The sequence below is a fragment of the Sprattus sprattus genome (assembly GCF_963457725.1).
Source record: "Sprattus sprattus genome assembly, chromosome: 2".
Classification (NCBI taxonomy): Eukaryota; Metazoa; Chordata; class Actinopteri; order Clupeiformes; family Clupeidae; genus Sprattus; species Sprattus sprattus.
This window is the reverse complement of record NC_137921.1, coordinates 27,531,689-27,553,840: the sequence shown is the minus strand read 5'-3', so window position 1 is coordinate 27,553,840 and position 22,152 is coordinate 27,531,689. Positions and strand designations below refer to the sequence as shown.

At 41.9% G+C, this 22,152-nt stretch overlaps 2 protein-coding genes across 2 annotated transcripts in view; both read left to right on the top strand.

Annotated features, from left to right (window-relative positions):
• Window positions 1-8,165, top strand: part of faf1 (Fas (TNFRSF6) associated factor 1) — a 52,250-nt gene extending 44,085 nt beyond the window's left edge. The window contains exon 12 of the mRNA XM_080833158.1: window positions 7,326-8,165. Coding sequence (XP_080689284.1) covers window positions 7,326-7,409 — 84 coding nt within the window. The 3' untranslated portion in view covers window positions 7,410-8,165. The remainder of the gene's footprint in view (window positions 1-7,325) is intronic.
• A 9,847-nt stretch (window positions 8,166-18,012) lies between these two features.
• Window positions 18,013-19,612, top strand: dmrta2 (DMRT-like family A2; the record flags this gene model as incomplete). Its single annotated transcript, XM_080833408.1, has 2 exons — window positions 18,013-18,463; window positions 18,759-19,612. The coding sequence occupies 2 exons, from the start codon at window positions 18,013-18,015 to the stop codon at window positions 19,610-19,612; spliced, it is 1,305 nt and encodes a 434-aa protein (XP_080689534.1).
• Window positions 19,613-22,152: the final 2,540 nt, after the last annotated feature.

Here is a 22,152-nt window from a genome sequence, read left to right as displayed (position 1 = left end):
CCGAGGCCTATGTAACTGGAGACCGCCCAATCATTCGCCTCCCTCGCAGCAACCTCCAGGCTGGGAGCTACAGAGCTGGCTTCGTAACATCCTGACTGAAACACTGAAGTGTGCTAGAAGGCTCTAATGTGGATTGCCACCACCTGTTTCGGGTCCCATGTTGTGGGCTTGAGTTTGTCAAGTCTCCATGGTGCGTCATGCAGAACTTCTGTTTGCAAAGATTTGGAGATTTGTTCCTCTGTGAGGAAGTGATTGTATCATGATGAACATTTTGGGCAGAGTTAACGAGAAGGGGGTCAGGGAGTGAGTTCTCCCCTCTTTGGCGTGTCCCCATAACACTCGGAGGCGGTTGAGCAGAAATACAAACTGTTTGGTGCGTCTGTGAGAGGCGAACTGGGACGCTAGGTTCTCCGCCCGCTCAGATTTCGGTCTTCTCTCCCCTCCAGCCCTCTCCTGCATGATGTCAGACGAGCGGACCCCATGCACAGTCTGCCCCCACCATAACATGAGCGATCACTCGACCTGCACTGCGTGGGGATTTGAACCACGTTAGTGGATGTTCCAGCTAGTTCTTCTGGTCTTGACTCGAGTTGCTCTTCATTAGCAGTATCCTCGGTAGATGGCTCTGTCTGGTGTCCCCAAAATGGGCCTCATTCTAGTTCTGACTTAATACTAAACCCATACTATAACCTATAGACCACTTCTTACTACTATGCCATACTATAATTTATGGACCACTTCTTACTACTATACCATACTATAACCTATGGACCACTTCTTATTCATGTCTTTGTAGGATTGACATTCATGGGCAGGGTTGGCAAACAGCAAGTAGGCGTACTCCTAAAGAGGGGTACTTTTTGTAAATCCTTTTATTAATACACGAACGTGCATTTCACCTAAGGCAAGTTTAACCGAAGAGGAATGAGCTGCTGAGTTTTGGTTCCATTAGTCTGCTGTGAAAGTTCCTGAAATGGTTCATTAGTTCAGGATCCCACTGAGCACTGCAGTTAGTCACGCGATAGTCACATTAGGGGTTTTGGTTGTCTATTCCTGTTTCCTAGGATCGAGGTGTGGTCATGCTTTTAAGGAATGACATTCATGGCATATGTCTTATTGTTATCAGTCATCTTTTTTTATCCTTCCTTCTAACCCTGTTGAAAGAAAATGTATGAAACATTACAAGGAAGGATTGTTTGAATGGTGGATAAAGACCTCAAGCTCAAGCTGACACCGGGTACAACACTGTCAGCTCACACGCCTCTGTCACCATCTGAATGAAATGAGTCGCTATGGTGGAAGCCCCAGGAGGACCCCACTGCTCACACAGACTGGAGTTTGTCAAAATGTACCTGAGGGAGAGAAAATCATCCTGGGAGATTGCCCCATGGACAGATGAGACCAAAATAGAGCTTTTTGGTAAAGCACATCCTTGCATTGTTAACAGAGTCTTAAAAGAGAAGAAGACTATCAAACATGGTGGGTTCACTGCTTTTGGCACCGGATGCCTTGTCTTGTGTGCATGGCGTCGTGAAATCTGACCACTACCAAAGAATTCTGGAGCGCAGTGTAGGGCCCAGTGACAGAAAGCTGGGTCTTTGTCAGAGTTCATGGGTGATCTAGCAGCACGAGGACTCAGGTATGCAAACTCAAGAAATACATATGTGAATACAAAATTCTTACTCGGCCAGCAGTTAATAGAAGCTCATCTTGAAGCCCATGGCCAAAAACCTCTCAATCAAATACACCCAGTTTAACCCAAGAAACCTTAGGATTACCACAGTAGTATAAAAAAAATATGTACAAATATAAATATATAGAATCTATTTGGGTTTTGACAGTCTCTGGTGATGTGTTTAGTCCTCATCCTATACAGTCATGGACGAAAATGTTGGCACCCCAGCACTTCTGTCAGATAATGCACCACTACTCCCAGAAAAGTGTTGCAATTACAAATGTTTTTGTATTCACATGTTTATTTACTTAGTTTGCATCGGAATAACACAAAAATCTGACGAATAATGCCAAATCTGACTTTATTACACATAAAACTCAAAAATGGGCCGGACAAAATTATTGGCACCCTTAAGAAATAATTGTATTTGAAGCAATAGGTGGTGGGCTGGACCCCCGAATTGTGAATTTAATACTTACCGTCCAGCTGTGAAGCCCATTTTTTAAGGATGGATTCATAAAAATAAACCAAACTGTATTTGCTTTGTTTCCACCTTCGTTTCGTGCACATTTGGCGAACATATCGTTGTAAAGTCTCTGTTTTTTGATCGGGCGAATTTTCAGGGCAACTATTTGAGACCGTGCGTTTCAATGACAACAAGACGTAAGCAACCTCGGGTGTCGCTGTCTGGACAAATAATTCTTGCTGAACCTTACCAAATACTCTTCTCTCCAGGGGAGATTGCAACTGGAGTGACATATTTTAGATAAGGCACATTATCTATAATATGTAATACATTATTACTGAATGTTAAAACAACATTTTCTCTACTTTAAGTCTTGGAGTAGGTGATGTTGCCTCATCTTTGCGTTTCCAATCATTTTCTATGGTTAAAAAGTAAAACCCCCTTACCTGTTCTAAAATCAGCGCAAAGCACAGACTCGCGGGGCTTATTGCTTTTCTAAAACTGTTACTACACATATTTGATATGGTTTCATAAGGCATAGCCTTAGTTCAGACCAGAGCCATGGCTCTGGTTCAGACCAGAGCCAACTTAATCTATTGATAAAAACACAAGCACACAAAATTCACTTGACAAAATTGAATTTATTTATTAAATGGGAACTTAATTTGCATTATCATACATTAAGAAAGTAATTGACTTTTTAACCATAAGGCTATGCCTACTCTAACATGATGGGTGGTCCTATCCCTTAAACAATGTAACAACATGAATTCATAACATGTATTGCATACACGTGGGAATGCTAGCAGTAGCAAAATGGGACAAAATTAAGTGCTGTATACATTTAGTGCCTGGAGAAAAAACACCTGTAGTACAATTTTCAAATATAAGTTGGTCAAAGTTCCTGCAGTGTGCCCATTCATGGCTGAACCTGCAACCCTGCAAAGAGGGGGAAGTGGCCAGAAATGCCCTAGAGCAGGGGTCTTCAACAGGGGGTCCGCGACCCCCAGGGGGTCCGCGGAGGTACTGCAGGGGGGTCGCGAAATCTTTGGTTGAGAAGACATTTTTTTTTAATAAAAAAAAATAAAAATATTCAACCAATTTTTTTTCCCACAAATTTAAACGTCTTCCGAATCAGAATTGTATTTATTCCCTTTAAATTTACATTTACATAAATCCAACATATTGTAGCGAACGCATAATTGATCGAGAAAACGTTATCTTTCAGTCCAACTGACACATTCAGCTACCCACAGGAGCTCTCTCAAGCTTGGCACCGGTTCACTCACAACACCTTTCATGCAAAAACGACAGCACAGGCACTAGCCAATCAGATCACGTTTCTGCTCAAGTCTAAAGAGCGCGAAGATCAAAAATAAAAGATGGCGGACCAAACTCCATAGCTGGTCTTGTTTGTAACTATTGTTAGTTTGAGATTTTTTTGCTTAGATTTAAAAAAAAATAATAATAATAATTAAAGAGAAATAGACACTCTCCAAGGTCAAAATACGTTAATTGTAACTGAAAAATAAGTCTGAGAGGATTTGCAAGGTGTATGAGCCCCCTACCTAATGTTAGCATGCTACTTCCTACAATCTTAACAACTTGCTAGCGGTGTGATTGGTTTGTTGACCTGTCAATCTCACTATAACATCTATGTTGTCAACACAACTCCATGCGCCAGACTCCTCCTCCGTCATCCGTTGGATCGTGTCAGTCAGGAGTTATTGAAAAGAAGATCTCACTAATGTGGGAGGATGTGTGCCATCCACAGATGCTTTAGGATTCACTGTCCCTTTTTTATGTATGATGAAACAAAAACATATATCTGTGAATTATTTTAATAAGTTGTTATTAATTGTTAGCGTTGTTAGAGTTGTTTGCAAAATGTAGGTTTATAAATGCAGTGGCATGGCCACCCTGTACCTTTCATGTTGTTAAATGTTAAATTAAATTCAATGTTAAAAAATAAAAATGTGAATAAATATATTAGCCTTTGTATTATTTGAATAGCTTAGTATTGAATACACAATAACAGGGTAGCTATGTTTATTTGGCACTAGGCCCAGTATATTATAAACAAAATGTTATGCAATTTATATAGTAGGGGGTCCCTGCTCATCTTGCCATCAGTTTGGGGGTCCCTGGCCTGAAAAACGTTGAAGACCCCTGCCCTAGAGGCTTTAAATCTGGAAGAAGACCAGGAATTGCCAGCTAATATGGCAATAGGATACCACCGCAAATGTTACATGCTGTTCACCAAAGCACACATTGAAAGAGCACGAAAGAAGAAAGAAAAGGCAGCCAAGGACAGTGAAGGTTTACTCAGAGTATGATTTCCTTTTCGCCTGTATTATATGAGGTCTGTGTACCCAACAGGGTTTGAGCAAGTAACTCATAAAAGACATTGACGTAGATGAAACTCCTTCATTACTGAGACATTAAGGTCCATGGCTTCCACACTGACACTGCTTGATCACCTCAGAGGGGAGGTTTCTGGATTTCCCCACTCAGCTGCAATGTTTTTGTTCCTGAACGTAAAGGACTTCGTTAAAAATATACTATAATATAGCAGGGGATTACAACAGGGGTGAGGAACAATTCATTTTAAATGTCATTTCAATTTTTTTATAAAGCCCCAAGGGCCGTACTATGGATACAAAAGGATTTCCCCCCAGCACTTTAGGCCTATATTGAACGTGGTCACCTTTACAACAGACCCCACCTTCACTAAATCCCTTGAAAATAACTTTGTTGTATTGCAACTGCAATTTCAAACATTGCTTTACAAACCATGTCATATTACATGTGAAACTGCATCACAGTAAATGCATTATGTTGGCATGAGTTTGTTGTCTACATGTTGTCTGTGTTGCCATGTGGTTTACTCCCAGCTGGTTGCCTCATATGCATGAACAAAAATAAACAATTAAAATATGAAATAGCCTACCGAGAGTAAGTGGCATATATTGCACCAGTCAGATGGGCGAGGGATCTGATGGATGTCATGTTTTTTTTCTTGTAGCCTAAGATGCTACCTGTAGAGATATTATTTGACATAAGTTAGTTCACAGAAGTGCTACGCAGTTGTCAATGTTTAAATTGTATGACTGTTGTAATTAAGCTCGTCGTTTGGACTAACGGGAGGAGAGACTTCTTTCAGTAGACGCCTATGGCCATGTTCATATGAGGAGAGGGGATCTCGCTTCACGTCTATTGTAATCAATGTTTCACACCCTATACTGGCGAAATTAACAACATGTAGCATTAAACAGGTTTCATTTATGACAAGAAAAATAGTCATGTGTTGAAATATCCACTCGAAGTTAAACAATTCTTACCTCAAAGCTGTATCTCAGCTATTTTCCAGTGGGAGATGAAGTCGATGTGCATTTCCTGGTGTGACGATGCGACACCGAGAAACGCAATTGGTTGAAATACCCCAATCCGCGGTTTTGATTGGACGTCACGCCGGAAAACTTTTGATGATATTTTTGAGAACTTAATCGTAAAATACTATTAAATGTGCAACTTCCCGCGTTGGAAACAAACGGCTATATGTTTTTTATTATCTGGTTCAGCTTCCTTCAAAAAATAAGCTTCACAGCTGCAGGGTAACTATCAACTCGAGAACTAAGCAAGATAGACGGTCTCAGCCCACTGACTACAAGTAATGCTCCTTTAATCTTTATTTAAACTCACCTGTGGCGAGCCACAGATGCTGGTTATATAGAAATCACATTTGCAACCAGTTAAAATGGAGCAAAGTGGACTCAACCTTTGTGTTGTGTGTCTGTGTATACCGCGCTGAGCATGGGGAAAAGAAATTGTCTGAGGACTTGAGAACCAAAATTGTAGAAAAGCATGGACAATCTCAAGGCTACAAGTCCATCTCCAGAGATCTTAATGTTCCTGTGTCCACTGTGCGCAGTGTCATCAACAAGTTTACAGCCCATGGCATTGTCGATAACCTCCCTGGATGTGGAAGGAAGAGAAAAATTGATGATAGAATGCAACAAAAGATTGTTTGAATGGTGGATAAATAACCTAGAACAACTTCCAAATAAATTCAAGCTACCCTGCAGACAAAGGGTACAACGGTGTCAGCTTGCACTATCCGTCGCCATTTGAATGAAATGGGATGCTATGGTAGGAGACCCAGAGGTCCCCACTGCTGACACAGAGACGTAAAAAAGCCAGACTTGAGTTTGACAACTTTCTTGGGGAAGCCAAAATCATTCTGGGAGAACGTCCTGTAGATAGATGAGACCAAAGTAGAGCTTTTTGGTAAAGCAGTTTACAGACAACAGATGAGGCCTTCAAAGAAAAGAACACTGTCCCTACAGGCTAATATGGTGGAGCTGGACCGATATTTTGGGGTTGCTTTGCTGCTTCTGGAACCTGATGCCTTGACTGTGTGCATAGCATCAGGAAATCTGAGGACTACCAAATCATTTTTGGGCGCAATGTAGGGCCCAGTGTCAGAAAGCTGGGTCTCCGTCAGAGGACATGGGTCTTCCAGCAGGACAATGACCCATAGCACACTTCAAAAAGTACCCAGAAATGGTTAAGAAAAAGCACTGGAGAGTTCTGAAGTGTCCGAGATGAGTCCAGATCTTAATCCCATAGCACAACTGGGGCATGATCTCAAATCAGTAGTTGGGAGAGGGCACCCTTCAAATGTGAGAGACCTGGAGCAGTTGGCAAAAGAAGAGTGGTCCAAAATTCCAGTAGAGAGGTGTAAGACACCTCATTAATGGTTACAGGAAGCAATTGATTTCAGATATTTGTATTTCTTTATTTTTAAGGGTGTTCTACTTATTATAAAGTTGAGGGTGCCAATAATTTTGTCCGGCCCTTTTTTAGTTTTAGGTGGAATAAAGTCAGACTTGGTATTATTTCTCAGATTTTTTTTTCCAATGCAAACTAAGTAAATAAACATGTGAATACAAAAACATTTGTAATTGCAACACTTTTCTGGGAGTAGTGGTGCATTATCTGACAGAAGTGCAGGGGTGCCAACATTTTCGTCCATGACTGTAATACATATGATATATTATTTGACATAATTCTCTGGAGGTGTGGTAACACTAGCCCTATATCCAATACATATATAATTTGACATGATTGTGAGTCGTTTGTGTCTCGGTGAGTCCTGATCCTCCTCCTCCTTCTCTTCCTTAGATCACGCAGTTGGACCCAGTCTCAACCCTGCTGGAAGCCAAGCTCTTCCCTCAGGAGACACTCTTCCTGGAGGCCCGCGAGTAGCACTGCCCTCCCTGACGGGGACTGGAGAGAAGGACAACCCAAGCATGGTCCCGCTGTGTCCAGAGACCACCCTCAGACTCTCTCACACCCACCAACACACACACACACACACACACACACACACACACACACACACACACACACACATACATACATAGATGTACCCATACACACCCTTTTAAACATGGACGGACACAGATAGACACTCACACACACACAGTCATACACTTATACATACCCCTGTGGGTTGTACATGAATGCCTAGTGTACATGTCTGCACAGAGAAGCAAGCACACAGTGTAAAAAAAAAAAAAAAAAACACCACACAGACACACACACACACACTCTTTTTCTCTCTCCGTACACAATTTTGCCGTGTTTTCTTTTTCTTCTTTTGTCAGCCCACATTTTTGAAATGTAAAAAAATTATAAATAATAATAAAAAAGAAAAACATACAAACAATAACTGCAACCACAGTGCACAGTTGATAGATCAGCACCCTACACACGTACTTCCCACTGAAGCCTGCTACACGGACTTCGTTATTCCTAAACAAAATCGGCTCGACATGTTTTATTCTGGAGAGCGCTGGACACTCTCTCCGTTTTCATCAGACCCTTCGTCCCCCACAATTCATCATCATAGCCATCATCATCACCCCGCCCCTTTTGTTTTCCACCCTGTTCCTTTTTAAGTTTGATGCTGTACTAGTTTTAGTTTGATATAGATTATATAAAAATATATATGAACATTCACCCATCTGGATCTACACTATATATTCCATCATGACGCTAAGGGTTTGTTCTGCAAGGGAGTCATATGCTTAATCAATCTGACATCGTAATTAGCTTTTTTTTATTACGGCGGAGGTTATGTGCCCCTCTGACTCCTTAGGTTCTCTGAATAACCAATTGAGGTTCCTGTCAAACCTGCAGAATCACTGCCTCGAATGATGCGGTTTTATCTTTGTAATTGAAGGTTCAAGAATGCCAGACCTCAATGCACATGGAATCCCCCTGGCATGTTATTGTTCTTCTGGTTTTCATCATTCTAAAAGAGCAACACAATTGTCATGTTTAAATGTGTGGTGGGAATCAGGACAGTGGGGTTAAATAACATCCATAGATTTCATCCAATTGTAGAGAATTTACAACATCGTCACGGCGATGGAGAGAAAGCTCAAAGCCCAGTGCTGCTGCTCTCCAGTGCCATTTTCCTCTGCGGTCCTACTGGGCGTTGAGTGCCAACCTGCCCCTGATGCCAGCGGACGATGGTGTCCTGTTTGTGGCCACAGAAGGAAACGGATCGCTTGAGAAATTTGATTCATTGTTCTTGTTTAGGAGCTCTGTTGTCCAGACATCTGGGCATTAACTGCCTCAAAGGCTAATTGTATTATTTCCCCTGTTCAGCATTGAGCTTAAAGGCTCCCTGCTCCATCTGCATAGCCACTCATTTGAAAACACGCTGTTGGTTAGGAAAAGGTTGGTGCGTGTGTGTGTGAGTGTATATATGGGTGGGGGTGGGGGTGGGAGTGGGGTTGTGCTCACTGTGAAGGCCATTTCTGAGGAAATTAGAGAAATTGTGCTGGGTAACCTCACACTTGTTCTCCATGAATGACCTTTTTTCCTCTAGTTGATTGCAGTAAAACACACACACACACACACACACACACACACACACACCAACCCAACCTAACCTAACCTGCAGGCAAGATTTTGTGATGTGCAGCTTCTTCACAGAGCTCCTGATTCTCACGCAAACTGCTCAGTTTTGATCTGCTCACTGAGTCGGACTTCCACTGAAGAATGTGCTGTTACTGTTCCTCCTGCCACACCTGTTATGTCAGCAGCAGGGCCAGCTGTCTGAATGCTGGGGAGGATGTGCTGTTTCTTGATGTCCAGTATTTAAAGGTGTTTCTTGAGGTCTAGTATTTAAAGGTGTTTTTTTCAGTAAAGTAACCCTGTCTAGCCCTGCTGTTTACAGCAGGTGGGGTCAACCCACACCAGTACAGAATGACCCGCAGTGGACGTTCACTAAGCCATTCTTAAAATCAAGCTTTTTTAAAGTAAAATAAAAAACATGATGGCGCTTGGTGCTTTTTAATCTGATGAGGGTGGATCCTGCAATCTGTGGTGGCATGTTGAATCCAACATGTGAATCGTTTAGCGAAAAATAATTTTGATAAAAAAAAAAAAAATAGACTAGTTTTTTTTTTAAACGTTCCTCACTAGTTCACAAACTGTGTGCTGTTTAAGTGTTGTGTTAAATATTTAGTTTGGCGACGGTCGGGGAAAGGCGAGGCGTAACTTCGCAGATGAACGGGTCGCCCCTATGCTCGCCCATGTGAAACACATACTGCTAATTCCATCCTCAGGGGGAAACGGCGCTTGCTCAACGATCCCTGCAATGCGCAATATTACAGTTTCAGTCACTGTATGGCTTCACTAATGCACAGAGGCATGTGTGCGATGAACATATCGGAAATGCCCATTAGACGTAATGGTAGGGCTTTCTGCTTGATCCAGCCTGTCTCCTGCGCATCCATCGTCTTTAGGCTTGCAGCTGTTGGCAGATTGCCGTGTGCTTAAAGAGGGCGAGGTGTTCGGGGCTTGTGGGAGAGACCGGGATGGGAATCGTTCATAGCAAACTATTAGAGAGTCGTATATTACTATTACTTGTGGAGCCACAAGCAGGCAGCAGAAATATTTATCTTTATTTCTGATTACGGATTCTGCTCTCATGTTGACCAGATTAAGATATTTCATGAGAGGGAGATTTTTTTTTATAAATGGTTATAATTGTTTTGGTCAAAATAAATAATTCCAGTACTTTATTTTAAAGCCAAAGAAAACACTGTTAAAAATAAGGGAAATTTTCTGGATGTGGGCCTACATTATTATTTATTTCATACACACAAGTGCCTGCCACTTTAACTTAAGTGATAATGTTTACCCATTGCATTTCTTACTTTCAATTGAATTCTCTGGATTTCAATGTGGAAACTCATTACTTGTGTGTTATTATTTTGAATGCATTGCTAAGAGAAATAGGCTACTTAGTCTAAAATGTGAAGTATCTTACTAATCAACTTTAACAATTGTCTATTTCCCAACATATGATGCAACACTGGGCAAGTTGGTATCCACAAGGAAACAAATCACATGACATGAATGGTGTCTTTCAAATGAACTAGACATAGATATGGGGCTATTGAGCTAAATAATTTGCCAACATTGCTAATGCTATTTTCGCTGACCCTTCCTTTCACTCTGATCATTTAAGTCGGGGTTGTGGTGTCGGTGCTGCTCGATGGTCAAGCAGTGGACATCTCAATCAGCAGCGTTGTCTGTCACTCAAAACTTCCCTTGCTCCGGTTAAAGACCGCTTCCTTAACTTCCTCGGGGCTAACGCGACAATGGAGATATTCTGTGGCTTCCTCTGACATAGATTCTCTGCGACCAACATCAGGTGGTGACTTGATCCTTCAGCAACAATGGGGAAACGTTCAATAATGTTTAACCAGCTCTCCGAGGGTCAAGAATGTCGGCCCCTGGTGAGGGAACAGCATTCCTGACGCTAGTGATTTGGCCTTTGATGGTGGGTCGGATCCCACAGCATCAGGCCCTTTTTTAAATGCACTCGCTCAGTGATGCTAGAATCCCAGACCGAACTAACCTGGAGGGTCACACAAAGTTTACTTTCTCAGCGATGCTCACCACTCAAAGGCGGCCAAAGAAACAGAATCTATGCGGCTTAAACAGTCGGGCACAAAAGGGGGCTCGTTTCTTCCTGGGATGCTTGTTGAAGATGTGTGTGAATGGGCGGGGGGTGGGGGGGGGGGGGGGGGGGGGGCAGAGGGGTGGGTTTAAAAAGAAAACTTTTATTTAGGAGAGAGAAGAGGAGAACGATTTTAAAGCTCAAATGCTAAATGTGTGCTCGGTACATCGCCGGAGGATACTTTGCTGGTGAGGTTTAAAGTGCGCGGTTGCCCAGACTCCCATGATTAACCCATCCTGTCCAGTCAATGGTCCTTGTTTGGCGTGTCAACAATCAGAGCAGTAGGCTTCACTCATTAACACATGCCGGGCCTGTTTCATTCGCCATGCAGCTAAACTATAAATTATATAGGCTATGTGATCACACAGTCATGGCGCAGTTACTGATGTTAATGAGTGTATTTTATATGAAGACGAAAGGTTAAATTAATTAAAAAAAACGTATCCTTAATAACCTGCAAATGGTCATAATACGCATAATAAGCTAGTCATCATAATACCACAATACGATTGGTTCGTGTGAATTAAACTAGACAGCGTTAGGTAGCCTAACTACACGACAAGTCAATTGTCATTCACATTAGTCAAAGCCGTACTGCAAGTTGGCCAAAGTTCCACTAATTATTTAGGCTAGAGTTGTTCACTTCAATACTGCGACAATTTTATAATTTACATATTTAGGCCTAATCACTCTCATTTTACTAATTAATAGTTACTAATGCACACTTATACCCAGGGCATATAAATAATTTCCCCTAAAGATAGTTTATTTAGGGTATGACAGCTTAATAGAATAATATCCATGTGCACAAAAGGGTAATACTGTCTCCTTTTACGGTCATTTTAAAGTGTTCATTAACTTCAATTTAAAGCTGAAGGCTGCAAGTCCTGTCTGATATGTGCACAAAAGGATGAGAAGAATTAATTTATTTGCAGCCGTGCTCAGCCATTCTTCACCATTTTCCTCTTTTCTTTATATTTTAATCAGTTTGAATTATTTAAAATTACACACGTATAAAATATAATTTACAAAGCAGTTAATAGAAGCATATTATTATGATTATGATAATTATGATTTGTATTATGATTAGTATTATTATTAGCTTATTATTGTTGTTATTGTTGGTGGTGATGACAAAACAGTACTAATTATAACATTGATTTATACAGGATATCTTGCTTTTCAGAATGAGTTTATGCGTTTGTTTTGTTTTAAGGCTTTAATCAAATAACAGAAAGACTTTCAATTGCATCAATATCAGCTCAAGTCGAAGCTTTTCCCTGTTCTTTAAAAGATTATTATTGTTGTTGTCTTTATTATTATTATTATTATTATTATTATTATTATTATTGTCATCATCATTATTATTATTATAATGCTACAACTTCTTTTCCTTTTTTCTCGTATTAGGAGAATTATTTAGCTTTACGAGTATAACCTGTATTTAGTTATTTTGTAAAATCAAACAGCCAGCGCGGCATGCAAATCAAGTGTTGACATAACAATAAAACACGGGACAGACCGTCAAAATAAAACCGAAATGTATTTAATTCATCCCACTCCGTGCCCTCAAACTCTACTTTATATCTAAAAAAAAAAGTGCTGGGAGAGGGAGAAACTCCAGCGGTATTCGGATTATCGTGGCGAGGGATAAAGCTTTAAATGGGGCTAAAGGCGTTTGAATGGGAGCAGTGGCGTGCGAACTGAAGCAGAGTAATAATTGCTTCATAATTGTGTTCTTTTCCCTTTGCGGAACACGGTCTTGCTGCAGAGCCACGCTCGGAATCGAAGCGGTTGTGACATTTAGGAGGCTGGTCTTTGTGCCGAACACTTCAAGTTTAAAAAACAAGGCCAATTGAGGCGGCGGGCCTCAAAGCCGGAGCCATTGTGGGGGAACACATTGAGTTTGGATTGGGGACAATGGTGTTTCTCAAATTTCTTGCAAAAAAACCTATAGTCCATCTGTGATCCCAATGAACGCTCTTTCACTGGGTACCCTCCTTTCTCTTCCACTCGTTTGCAAAGGGAGGCAGATGTGGAGGGATCGAGCGTGCATTTTAATTGGCTGGTACCTGAAAATACACAGCACACTTACACACCCACACATGCACACACACATTCACTCTGAGAGATGGATGTTCTTGGCTCGACTCTGACAAAGCTATCCAGAGTAACCATAAGAAACTGAACTTTCTGATTGATTGGCGTGTCCATGGTCAACACCATTTCCGCCTATTTGAGTTGTGATCATTTTTGTCTTTAGACAAATGCAGATATTTCGATGTGTGAGTGATAGTGAGGTATATTCGATGGGACTTGTGTGTTTGTTTCAGTTAGATTCATATATCTTATTTATTGTTAGATCAGTGAATGTGTAACCTGTCCTTGACTGTTCTTGAACATGGAATAGGCCTAATAGTTTATCCTGCTTAATACTCAATGCTTAGTATAATTTCCTACCGAAAGAAAGTAGGTGTCAGCTTCCCATTATCAAATAACCCCGGTTTAACACTATGAACTTCATCTTGATAGTCTGTGATAAAGGCGTATTTTGTGTAGTTATTCTAAGGCTTTGTTCCCTGCCTTGAGGGGATGCCTCCATTCACTTAAGTCTCCTCCGCTGCGCGGGATCTTTTCATGTGAGCGAGAGGTTAACAACCTAATGGGCACTTGTTGAAGACATGAAGCGTATAAATACGCACTGTTGTCCCCCAACCGGGCGCAGCGGCTGCCTGGCCCTGCTCCTGCTGCTGCGGCCCGCAGCGCGCTTTACACAGCCAGCCGTTTCAACGGGAGCCCCCTGGGAGCCAATCCGGGTCCAGCGGTGACCAGGCAGGGCAGCAGCGGCGAGGGAGAGGTCGCCAGAATACCGCGCCGGGGTGCAGCAGGAGCAGCAACATGCTGCTACATATGTTGGGTCAAGCATCCCTTTTGCAAGGATCCACAAATGTGTACACACCCAGTCGTCTGTATAGCGTTTCTTTTAGAATGAAAGCCTGACATGGGTTGCATTATGTAGCCTACATGTCGACTGAACTGTTCAAAGATGCTGAATTCATTAAGTTACCCACGGTCACTTTTAATTGCTCAGGGGCATTTAATTGGACACTGGAGAGCTGTCCATTAAAAGGAAAATAGTTTTGAAATGTTGACACCTCAACATTCTAAGGCTGAATCCCATTTCACCCCCTACCCCTTCTCTTTCCCCTTCCCCTCCGTTTTGCGCGTTCACGTGGAGGGGTAGTGCTATCCCAATTCACGTTAGGACAGAGGGGTAGGGCGAGGGGAAGGGCTTTCCACCCCTCCAAACGGAGATTTTCCGAGGGCACACTTCAAGCGAAGGGGTGAGACCGATTTCCCCCAATGCATTGCGAACCCGTGATCATTAAAGAAGAAACATCGCGCGAGTCACTTTAAAAATGTCGGAAACAGCAGGAAAAGCATCACACAAATGAAAGTATTTTCTTTGTAATTCATGGTTTTAAAACTTGTTTGATGAAATGTTGCATTGTGTTAATAACAGCTGCAGGCGCCATGTTTGTTTATGTCTGGTGAGTGACAGCTGTCGCTCTCCGGTAACGTAACAGCTGACGCGGCGTACTGATGACGTACGTAAGTGTTGAAGGGCTATCCCAATTCGTAGGGCTAGAGTTTAAACCCACACCCCTTCGACTACCCCTACGTTATGGCTCCGTTTGAAAAAGCGAGGGCAAAGGGGTAGGGGTAAGGGTAGGGGTGGAGATTAGAAATGGGATTGGGCCTAAGTGTATGAATACACCTTTGTTGGTAGCCTATTCCAACTCAGAAAACTTTAAGTGAGAATAGGCTATTTAAAAAAAAAAAAAAGCGCTGCCTTTGCTTATCACGGTAGCTGATTCCTTTTCCAATGACAGAAACCGGTCAAGAATGAAAGAGATGCCCCAAAACCGGCTAAAGTTACAGCAGCCAAGTGTCTGCCATGGAAATCAATCTCGTCTTGGCATATTATCACTAGTCCAGCTTTAACATATAGCCACCTCCTACGTGCGGTTTCATAATGAGGAGCTGAATTAAATCTTCAGTTGGGCGATTTTCATTCAAGTGAGATCACAACCGAGATAATTACTCTGAATGTCAAAAAGATTTAGTTTAATATCATCTCTATTAGTCTGTTGGTTAGATAATTAAAGGTGCGGGTGAAAGCAGCGGGTGAAACAGATGGCATTTGCTTACAGTGATTCAGTGAGTAAACAATGGGAGACTACAGGAGGATGGGAAGATTCAGAGCACGGAGGCAGGGGCAGCTCCTGCACAGGAGAGTCAGGACAATGGAGCAGGGACTAGGCCCTGGTGTCAATTGAGCCAGGGAGGCAAGTTGGTGTTGTATTAAATAATGCATAGCCTACAACTTTAACCTGTTAGGCATTCGTTTAGGATGTGATGTGAAAAGCGCATTATAAAATAAATGTATTATTATTATTATTATTATTATTAATCCGTATAACCACACTCGACTCGTCCCTCAAACCGTTGAAAAGGAGAGTAGTTTTCTCACATATCCGCAAAACCGTTGTATCAGGGCATATGGAAAGTGTCATATAGATGTATGGTGGGTATTTATTTAACTGTACGTGCATTAGCCTAATATAGGCTACATGTCAAAAACGCGAAATTTCAATATTTAAATCAATATTTGTTTAATCAATAATTAGTTTTACTCTCTATTTTACCACCCACTAATTTGAATAAAATAAATGATGTAGCATTACCCAATGTATATGAGCAATGGCATGTATTTCTAGAATTAACACAAACTAGCAAATGACTGACCAAGTGTAGGCTAGGTTATGAGTAAACAGAACTTTTTTTTGCATTTATGATTTTGGGAATGAATGCAACTACTTGTAGGCTATCTACACATGCAACTACAAATAAGATGAATAAACAGCTTAGAAAAATTTGAAAATAACTAAAGATTGCCACAAAGCGAACATGTTCCCAACTTGGATGGTGCAGGTTGACATGGAAGTGCAAGGAGTACGCAGCATCAGATCAATTTAAAAACAGTCAGATATTTTTTATATAACGGGTCAGATCTTTTAATTTGATGTAGCCACGGAAATGAATGATTTCGTTTTTATTATTATTATTATTATTAATAATAATAGTACTAATACTTATATAAATAATAATAGTAATAATAATAATACTATAAATGGTAGTGCCCTGAAATAATACTTTTTTATATATAGGCCTATTAGTAGGCTATTATTAATAATCATACAAATAATAATGATAATAACTGTATAATCTATTATTTTCAAATGCATCAATTATGTATGTCCATACATACTTTCAATATGCTTTCAAGATGTGAGTTCTGAACAGCCTTTATTTTTACAAGGTTTACGTCAGGTGTTTGACTTACTTACATTTAAGGAATTGCGATCACACATTCCTCTAGGCTATATGTAGAATTTAACGTGTCAGGTAGCGACCAACAAAGAAAAATAACACAGATATTCAGCACATACCTCTATAATATCCGTGCTATTTTAACAGTAGCCTGATGTACGAAATTGCTAAATTGAAATGTGATATCAATTTCAAGCGTAATAACGAATATGAACTCAAAGCTAATTCATGGACAGGCTATGGCACAGTTTAAGTGTTGAATTTAATCAGTTATAGGCTATTCACGCGTTCTGTCTCCAAAATATTGTCCGTTCGCATGCTTGATAATTCAAGTTAGGTCAAATACAAAAATATATGTGGTCCAAAGGTCACCCTGCTATTTTAAAACACTTACCTTGTCAAGTTAGGGAGTTCACGGCATGCCACTGGCGTCACCTGGACTTATAGGCTAATAATCTATGTCTAAAACCAACCCTAAAGAAATGCACAATATTTTTCGTTTTCTCCTATCCGGTATAGCCATGTCCTTCGTACAATACCATACTCAGCAAGTCAAACTGTGCAAAACTGTACAAAAAGAATTAATATAACTTCAATCTTTAAACTATGGAACATGAAGTCAATAACTCATGCAAACTAAATAGTTTATATTCTCAAAACAATATTTTTTATTACCGAAAAAGGATCTGGAAGCAAAATATGTTTTAGTTTCGTTCGAAGTTTTGAGCAATATGTTTTACCTCTGCAGGATCTTCTCAGATTCTAAACAATTGTTATTTGAGGAAAAACTCAGGTGGACACAGTTGAAAAAAGGACAAGCCAATCAGATTGCACCTTCCCTCTTTGGCCAATGACGGGCACCACATTGTTGTCAAAATTGTCTAATGAATACGTAGGAGCAACAATAGAGAGAGAGAGGGGGGATCTGTATCTAGTGGCAATCTCTCGAGTAAGTTAGTGTGTCACGCTACTGCGAGTTGCAAGCTCGTCTCCTCTTGTCGCATTACTAAGGCGAACACTTTGGAGTTTTGAATTTGAACAGCTTGGACAGAACTTTCGCTGGGACAGCCTGATATACGTTCAAGAGTTAACTACTGTGCTGCTATCAAAGACTGCTTTTGTGTACGTTTTGACAGCTCATCGTATTAGAACCAGGAGAGACTTTTCAAGAAACGAGACGATTGTCACCGGACTCAATAACTCCGAAAGACTGCTTTGAGCGTCTGTGGGAATGCTGACTGCTATTCAACTAGTGCGACACATTCGTCAACTGATTTGATCGATTCTCAAGCTACTGTGGGCTGCTGAAGCAGTTTATTGTTGATGGTGACAAATGCTTTTTTGATAACCTCTTCCTTGTTGCGCACACCAGTTAACGTGTAGACAGGAAGGTCTGTGACTTATTGATTGAATATTCTCTGAAGGGACAGAATGGATCTTAGAGCAGATATTTCATCGGGCCAGGCAGGACCGCAGGTCCACCACGGAGCTGCTGCGGCAACCTCCACTCAGGTCTCCATTGCCAGTAGCTTTCTTCGAGGTCAATCGCTTTTGTTGCGCGCTACCGAAAAGTACCCCCGCACGCCAAAGTGCGCCAGGTGTCGGAATCATGGCGTGGTGTCCGCACTGAAGGGCCACAAGCGCTACTGCCGCTGGAAGGACTGCATGTGCGCCAAGTGCACTCTGATTGCTGAGAGACAGCGCGTCATGGCAGCCCAAGTTGCGCTCCGTAGACAGCAAGCTCAGGAGGAAAATGAGGCCAGAGAATTGCAGCTTCTGTACGGTACAGCAGAGGGCCTTGCCCTGGCTGCCGCCAATGGTATCATACCCCCACGGCAGAATTACGAGGTATTTGGCTCTGTCAACAACGAGAGTAACCATGGTAAGCCGCTCAGTTACTATTACAGAATGACAGTTTCAGTGATCAGAAGTGTTGCGGTATATGGAATTAAGCCACAAATTAAGATGTATTATCTGTGCATAGAACATTTGTAATAATGTACTAAAAGGGTGACAGTTAATGTAGGCGATGAATTAGCCTACAAACCCAATAGACCTACTAATACTCTTTCAAGAGGATAGGCGACGAACTCAAATGGGTGTATTCAACTACAATGCAAATGTTGTGATTGTGTTTGTTAAGGTATTTATTGGTACATGTTTCTCTTATTTCTTAGACTCAAACATCCAAAAGTTTGAACTCTTTCCGAAGACCCAAATGGCGGGGTCAGTGACTTCACAGCAAACCGTGGGGAAATCCGTTTCCACAGATTCAGAATCGGTACCTGGCATCTCCTCCCCGGACGCGCACCACGGCTCTGGTTCCGAGAATGGAGACGGTGAGTCGTTCATCAGCTCCCCTGTTTCAAAGCGACCAAAAGACGGAGAGGAAACGCCGGGATCAATCAGTCCATTGGGCACTGACTCCGGTTCAGAGACCGATAAAGACGACCACGACCCGTCCTCCGGCTCGGCAGCCTCCAGGCAAATGAACGCCATAGACATTCTTACCAGAATATTCCCCAGTCACAAGCGCAGTGTTCTGGAGCTGGTTCTGCAGGGTTGCGGTAAAGATGTGGTGCAGGCCATCGAACAAATCCTGAACAACAGTGGACAAGCCAAGGCCCCCGGGGAGACATGGACTGCGGAGAGGATTCTGCAGAGCACACAACCGACCATGTCATCCACTCCAAGGCCCATGCTACCTGGAGCCATGACGCTGAGCAACCGCTCTGCCTTCTCCCCTCTGCAGCCGAACGCGTCTCACTTCGGAGCCGATCCCAGCACCTATTCCTTAGGGACTCACCTGGGTCTGAATCCTCTTCGCCTGGCGTACTCAGCCCACAGCCGAGGTCTGGCCTTCATGACCCCGTACTCCACAACCGGGTTGATGCCAACTCTCGGATTCAGACCGCCAATGGACTATTCTTTTACCGACCTCATAAGGGACAGGACGCTTTTGCACAAAGACCAGGGGTACAGTAACGGACTCTACGGTCCCCTAGTTAACAACACCCCGGACAAACAATGAAGAGATAAACATATAATACCTGGGTTTCTCCAGAACATGTTATGTATAAGAGTGTCCAGTAAGGGTCCAAGTACCCACATCTTTAACACTTACTGTAAATAATGTAATATTTGTGTATCCGTTATGGTTGCCTAAAGATATATGTGAAAGCTAAGACTTATCTAGACACGTTTCGATCTGTAATTGATATATGTTACGTCGAAGTCGGCATAATGCGGCTTGACATTTTTTGCTGTCAAGTCGGCGAAAACTAATGTGTTCGATCAGACAAGGACTCTCTTGTGTATCTTTCGATAGGAGAGTGTAGGTCGGATGGAGAAATTAGGCCTATCGAAAAAAGTAAACTTCGATATTTTCCTGTTCATTTTGAATCAAGTTTGTATGTTTGTTTCAATCCTCGTAGATTGTTATGAATGGAGGGGCTCCGTGTGATTATCGTGCTATTAATAGTATGTTCATGATGCGATCCTTTTTCAAAAAAATATAACTAACATCATTGTTGTGCGATTTAATTGCTGATATGTCAATCGAAGTACATTTACTCTGTTAAAACTAAAGACATATCTTAACATTGAATTTATTTTGTGTTTGTTGGAATATTGTAACATAGCCTAAAATGTATTGCCTCCAATAAAACTAATGCCGTTTCGGCACTCCCGTTGAGTTTCATTGCAAAGCTTTTTTCCTCCCATTGGCTCCAGCCGTATGGGCCTTTTTAACATTTTCCCCACAATATCCTTTGACACCAGTGACAGTAGTAGCATTTTAGCAAGTATTATGAAACATAATCCCTTCACCCAGTCTCCTCCCTAAATATCATATCGCTTTCTTCGATAGTTTTAAAAGTAGGCTATATTTCCATATCAGAGCATCAGCCTATTGCATTGGCCAAGTAACGCTGCGCTGGCAAATACAGGCAACACTTCTTATTTAGTCTGTACAGTGGCGGTTCTACAGGGAGGCCTGGGGTGGCCCGTGCCCCCGTAGACATGTCCTTGGCCACCCCTGCGGCCACCCCGTGCTGACCAAATAAAACAAAATATGAATTTATTATGATTTTACACCAAACGCCAAAAGCGGTACTAATGCGACGCAACGTTCCACACGGGTAAATTAAAACAGCGCACTGTAGTTTGCCATGTGTGGTGCTTGTTGGAGAGAGGAGCTACGATTTAAATGTTTAGCTCGCTCCCTATCATTAATGGATCGCTGGGTCTTAAACTTAAGCTGGTAGTCTGCCTGTGCCTGTAGTGGTAACCATAGTGATGATATACAACTGTCTACCGGCTGAGCTGGTGATTTTTCTGCCACAAGAAGGCAGAGAAGATTTTTTTCAAGAACCAAAAGATGGAAATATCCTATGCCTGTTGACTTTCCCAGATGTTATGTGAATACACAGACATCCCAAGTCTCCCTGAAGTTCCGGGAGTCTCCCGCATATTGATAACGACTCCTTGATGCCCGCAAATTACTTAAAATCTCCCGGAATCTAGAGCGAGCGAGCCAGACCGCGCACACGAGACAGACGTGATCCAAACCGCGTTAGCATCTGTGTAGCGCGCTCACGGCAGAGAGGGAGAGGGACCTGGAGACTGTGCGTGTGTGCCTCAGGAGCATCCTGATTTACCTGTTTCGGTAAGTCAACAAATTCATTTTCAGTTTGGGCGGGCTTTTATCTCTTCTCCCGACCGAATTAATCAATAATGAAATTAATCAGTTCAGTGTATCTAGGAACAGGGCACTGGGAGAGTGCCCCCCCCCCCCCCCCAAAAAAAAATGTAAGACATTTTACAACAGACTATACAAAGGTGTAGCCTACGTACCCCTGTCTTATAAAAGTAAACCACAATTACAGTCTTGCACACTGTACTAGGCCTATCTGTATCAGTGATTTCAGCATTGCCCATGGTGGGTTAAATGACTGTAAAAGACTTGTTCATTTTGTATGGCCCTACCTCTCTTGCACTCATTCTTATAATGTTAAGTTAAGTTATACATGTTTATATGTTTTTAAAGTAATATAAGTTTATAATCTTTAAATATTATTTGTTGCGGGGGTTTTTATGTGCCCCCCTGGTTAAACCCTGGCCCCTCCTTGGCCCCCCTAGTAAAAATGGTCTAGAACCGCCACTGGTTAGGGATTCATAATAGCCTTTCATACAGCTAACAATTATGCCAATAATCTCTGGGGTAGTAGTTGATAGTCATTCAAGGCATAGGCTACTGCGTCTTCTTTAAGTAGACTTGGGCCTCGTTTCCCGAACGCGAAAAAGCACTTGAAATCGGTCGTAAGAGGGATCCTACGTTGCAGTTTCCCGACGCCGCACTTAGCTATTGTTCTTTTGCTGAGAAGAATTCTACGTGTGCAGGACCAGTAGTAACTTCACACTTAACTTCACACTTAGGATGCAATCCACCAGGGGCGTCGTTCGCCCGTCGTTCGGAAGAAAGGGGAATTTAAAAAAAAAACATGGCTCCTTGAAGTGAGGAATATTTTACATTAATAAAGCTATCTACACAACTTTTTATATGTTTATAAT